At 31.0% G+C, this 6,021-nt stretch overlaps 1 protein-coding gene across 1 annotated transcript; it reads left to right on the top strand.

The window, feature by feature from the left end:
- Positions 1–2,184: 2,184 nt before the first annotated feature.
- Positions 2,185–5,996, top strand: LOC106477181 (arfaptin-2-like; the record flags this gene model as incomplete). Its single annotated transcript, XM_013937771.2, has 2 exons — positions 2,185–2,528; positions 5,666–5,996. Coding segments are annotated over 2 exons (675 nt in total), but the record flags the coding sequence as incomplete, so codon positions are not given.
- Between the last annotated feature and the right edge of the window lie 25 nt (positions 5,997–6,021).

Below are 6,021 nucleotides of genomic sequence, written 5' to 3'. Positions count from 1 at the left end.
ACCCGATCTCCATACACATTGTGTATACCACAAGTTGACGCGTTCTCCATACACATTGTGTATACCACAAGGTGACATGTTCTCCATACACGTTGTGTATACCACAAGGTGACACGATCTCCATACACATTGTGTATACCACAAGGTGACCCGATCTCCATACACATTGTGTATACCACAAGGTGACATGTTCTCCATACACGTTGTGTATACCACAAGGTGACATGTTCTCCATACACGTTGTGTATACCACAAGGTGACACGATCTCCATGTGTATGGAGATCGTGTCACCTTGTGGTATACACAATGTGTATTTACATACAAGTTACATCATGCTTATGGTACCGTTTCAAACAAGAAGACATATTTAGATACAAGTTACGTCATGCTTATGATACTGTTTCAATGTGTATGGAGAACATGTCACCTTGTGGTATACACAATGTGTATGGAGATCGTGTCATCTTGTGGTATACACAATGTATATGGAGATCGTGTCACCTTGTGGTATACACAAGTGTCTTCTTGTTTGAAACGGTATCATAAGCATGATGTAACTTGTATCTAAATGTGTCTTCTTGTTTGAAACGGTATCATAAGCATGATGTAACTTGTATCTAAATATGTCTTCTTGTTTGAAACGGTATCATAAGCATGATGTAACTTGTATCTAAATATGTCTTCTTGTTTGAAACGGTATCATAAGCATGATGTAACTTGGATGTAAATGTGTCTTCTTGTTTGAAACGGTATCATTAGCATGATGTAACTTGTATCTAAATGTGTCTTCTTGTTTGAAACAGTATCATAAGCATGATGTAACTTGTATCTAAAACTGCCTTTTTATTTACTGGTATAATCTTAAGAAAGTCCATTGATTCATCACAAGGTAATATAACTACTCTTCCTTATTACATAGATTAAAACTTAACCATATAAACTGAAAGTATGTATTAATATTGTGAACTGGGACTGGAATTGGTTTTCGATGTCATAAGACCACCATCAGAATATTTGAAAATGATAAGGGATTAGAAGGCTTATATACCTAAACCTTAACTAGATGTCTAAATAAAGTAATTTAATGTATGAATCACCATATATCTGTAAAACCATATAGCAAAAACAGTAGTTCTAATTAAAAGAATATGAATTATATAACACAGACAAGATATCATCTTTTTATCAGTAATTACTTTAAAATAAGACTGATATCTGTTATAGTTGATATAAATAGCATTCTGATTAATGCTTTATGTATTACATATCCAACCACCCTAACACGTTCTGGTATTGAGCAGAAGGCATTGTCTGCAGTGGTGTGAGATTGTGATGCTATTATGTTCTTCTTATTTCAAACTTGTAAAGAGCCAGTAAAGAAAAATTAAATAATTCTCAGTCTTATTGTGATGTATGTCACGCAAACTACCAATTAATATGAAGTTATGTGAAGAGGGTATGATACAGCTGTAAGGGGTAAATCTATAATTAATGTGAAGTTATGTGGAGAGGGTATGATACAGCTGTAAGGGGTAAATCTATAATTAATGTGAAGTTATGTGGAGAGGGTATGATACAGCTGTAAGGGGTAAATCTATAATTAATGTGAAGTTATGTGGAGAGGGTATGATACAGCTGTAAATCTATAAATATGAAATAAATATAATTTTGACCATGTTCTTAAACTTGATTTGTTTTTTAATTGGAGTTTTTCAATGAATTCTGTATTAACAAAGAAATTAAAATATGCAAATTTAACTTGTAATGATGAAGAAAACCTGGACAATCTAACTTAGCAGTGTCGTGATGGAGAAAACCTGGACAATCTAACTGAGCAGTGTCGTGATGGAGAAAACCTGGACAATCTAACTGAGCATTGTCGTGATGGAGAAAACCTGGACAATCTAACTTAGCAGTGTCGTGATGTAGAAAACCTGGACAATCTAACTGAGCAGTGCTGTAATGTAGAAAACCTGGACAATCTAACTGAGCAGTGCTGTGATGTAGAAAACTTTAACCAGCTCATTATTCAATGTGCTTTTGTTTACGTAGGAGTTTATTTCAAGAGAAGAAAGTTTTTAAGTTTAGATCATATATTCTAAACCATTTCAAAAAGAATATCAAACAATGATTATCTAAAATAAAAATCTCTAGTTTGTTATTCACATCTTTCCTTTTATTAGGGCAGCAAGACGGTGGACTCAGAGTTACAGTCCCAGATTGAACAACTTCGCGACACACAGAGGAAGTATGCTAACGTTCTTCGGCTGGCCCAGTCTCTGAGCACCCACTTTTACCATGTAGTACAAACACAGCATGCCCTTGCTGAGTCTTTCTCTGACCTAGCTCACAAGTCCCCAGAATTACAGGAAGAGTTTCTCTATAACTCTGAAACACAAAGGAACTTGGGAAAGAATGGGGACACTCTCCTGGGAGCTCTAAATTTCTTTGTTTCTTGCCTAAATACACTCTGCAATAAGACAGTAGAGGACACTCTACTCACCGTGAAGCTGTATGAAAATGCAAGGTAGGAGAATTTACTAGGCAGATTTCTTCCTACATGTTATATGTATATATTTATGTTAAACTCTCATGTACTGGATGTGATGTAACATCGTTCCGAGCTATGATTGTTACATGGAGTGCTTTGTTATTCTGGTGTTTTTCAATCCACAAATTACATATTAGTAGCCAGATATGTTATCATACAGTGTCTTTACATTATAAATAAAATACTTACTAATCCAAAGCCTATAGTAGGCCTATAATAAGTGTTGAATCAATTGATGTGGGACACTTCCTGGCATGAAGGCTTTAATATTAATGGTTATATGCAAATATATATATATATAACATTACAACTATTCATTCATATTTTGATTAAGTGCTTTATTGAAATATTTTTATCTGTTAAACATTGTTGCATTTAAATATTGTAGTAATAAGAGTATATTCATCTGTTATACACTATTGTGTTTAAATATTATTGTACTAATAGAATATTTATCTGTTATACACTATTGTGTTTAAATATTGTTGCAATAATAGAATATTTATCTGTTATACACTATTGTATTTAAATATTGTAGTAATAATAGAATATTTATCTGTTATACACTATTGTGTTTAAATATTGTTGTAATAATAGAATATTTATCTGTTATACACTATTGTTAAATTTTGCAGATCACCAGTAAACACTATAAGGCTTTCATACACAAAATATCAGATTATGTGATTAAGTTTTAAGATGTTTTAAGTAATGTTTTTCTCATGCCTTTTTCTTTTCAAATGTTGACTATACAACATGCAAAGTAATTTTGATTTTATAATTATAAATACTTTTACACATAAGAAAATTTTAAAATTTCACATGTGAAATCTTTATAACCTCCACATAATTATCAAACGTTTTTAGGAAATTTTTTATATTTTATCTGTTATTTTCACTATTGTATCTCTGAAGGGTTTGGTCAGTTTGACCGACCTTGTAACCACCATAAAACATTAGGAAATAGGTATAAATTATGCTTTTTTTCGTTCTAGAATGACTAGAAATGATACCACAAAAAACACAAATGTTTAGTCTAAATAGCTTAAACATCATAATATTATACATCTAGAAAATGCAATGATGCAGTGCACGTGCACTGATGTTACTGTATCCAAGAATATAAAACTGGCCTTTATAAAGTAACTTGTCTTGGCTGTGTTTTATTGGACTAGTATTTTGTAAAATGCAGTCACATTTCAGTTATAATATATTATATATGTATATAGATTATTACTATTTACATACAAGTTCTTCAGTTTCAGTTATCTTTCTTAAAATTTAGAACAGTAAATAAAGAAGCATACAAAGCAATTATCTCTTCTAGTTACTAATTCTGTAATCGTTTCCTACTTGCCATAAGTTGCTAAGCCTTATCAAATTTCACATGTGTAGAATGTAAAACAAAATATTTTTTTAAAGTTTTTATATATGAATTTTGAATATAACAGATAAATATTCTATTAGTACAACAATATTTAAACACAATAGTGTATAACAGATAAATATTCTATTATTACAACAATATTTAAACACAATAGTGTATAACAGATAAATATTCTATTATTACAACAATATTTAAACACAATAGTGTACAACAGATTAATATTCTATTATTACAACAATATTTAAACACAATAGTGTATAACAGATAAATATTCTATTATTACAACAATATTTAAACACAATAGTGTACAACAGATTAATATTCTATTATTACAACAATATTTAAACACAATATTGTATAACAGATAAATATTCTATTATTGCAACAATATTTAAACACAATATTGTAAAAGAGATAAATATTCTATTAGTACAACAATATTTAAACACAATAGTGTATAACAGATAAATATTTTTTTATTGCAATAATATTTAAACACAATATTGTATAAGAGAATAAATAGAATATCAGGAGTGTTTGTTTTGCCTAATCTAAGAATGAAGTTATCAGGAGTGTTTGTCTTGCCTCATCTAAGAATGAAGTTATCAGGAGTGTTTGTCTTGCCTCATCTAATAATGAAGTTATCAGGAGTGTTTGTCTTGCCTCATCTAAGAATGAAGTTATAAGGAATTTTTGTTTTGTCTCATCTAATAATGAAGTTATCAGGAGTGTTTGTCTTGCCTCATCTAAGAATGAAGTTATAAGGAATTTTTGTTTTGTCTCATCTAAGAATGAAGTTATCAGGAGTGTTTGTTTTACTGCATCTAAGACTGACGTTATCAGGAATGTTTGTTTTGTCTCATCTAAGACTGAAGTTATCAGGAGTATTTGTTTTACTGCATCTAAGAATGAAGTTATCAGGAGTGATTGTTTTACTGCATCTAAGAATGAAGTTATCAGGAGTGTTTGTCTTGCCTCATCTAAGAATAAAGTTATCACGATTACAAAAGTACAGGGGGGAGTTACTGCAGTTGTGAAGCCCTCGTGTTTGTAAAGGACTTTGTCGTGTGATAATGTTATCATGCACCAGTGAAGTTCACATTAAACATGTTAATTTTAGTTAGCTCAAGGCTAGTGGCAGACATTCGATGAAAATAGATGTGAGTTATCAGAAATCCATTTTTGGATTATGAAGATGTTAACTTTAAAAACTAGTTGAAACTGTTTATTGCAACTAGTTTGAAATACTCTTGTTTATACTTACCTTGTAATATAAATAATTACAGCATGTTAATTGATATACCTTTCAATATTCCTTCTAATTTTTCTTTGTACTTAGCAGACTACAAACTTTTCTGTTCATAGACAGTTTTGGTTTCCATTACTTCCTAAAGCCTTTCTCTTATATAGTTATAGTACCAGTAATCCAGCCTTACAGTTGGATGTTGAAATATGAAACTATTACTAACTGACTAATTAGTAAGTGGCATGTTGTTTTCAATGCACAAATGTTTACCAGATTCCTGTGCAGCCACACATGCTCACAGTTTAAAGGTAACATTTACACTAACTAAAGGCCTATAACTGATTTTACCTAAAGTAAGAGTCAAAAGATTTGTCATGCATGACCTGAATTCCTGTTATTTTCCTGTAAATCGTATGATTGCTGTTAAAGAAGTTGATTCATAAAACATGAAATAAAACCTATTCTGTCTAATTCTGGCAGATTGGAATTTGATGCTTACAGAAGCGACATGGAAGAAATGATACAAAGTACACGAGGAGATGCAGCATCTTCAAAACTAGAGGAGGCAAAAAGAAATTTCTCCTCACACAAAGAGAAATATGAAAAACTAAGATCTGATGTAATTGTAAAGATGAAGTTTTTAGAAGAGAATAAGGTATGTGACTCCTTGCACATCTATAATAACATAAGATCTGACATGATTGTAAAGATGAAGTTTTTAGAAGAGAATAAGGTATACGACTCCTTGAACATCTATAATAACATAAGATCTGACGTGATTGTAAAGATGAAGTTTTTAGAAGAGAATAAGGTATACGACTCTTTGAACATCTATA

Source organism: Limulus polyphemus, unplaced genomic scaffold (genome assembly GCF_000517525.1).
Source record: "Limulus polyphemus unplaced genomic scaffold, Limulus_polyphemus-2.1.2 Scaffold13218, whole genome shotgun sequence".
NCBI classification, from domain to species: Eukaryota; Metazoa; Arthropoda; class Merostomata; order Xiphosura; family Limulidae; genus Limulus; species Limulus polyphemus.
The sequence above is the reverse complement of the archived record's forward strand: the minus strand, read 5'-3'. Positions and strand labels throughout refer to the sequence as shown.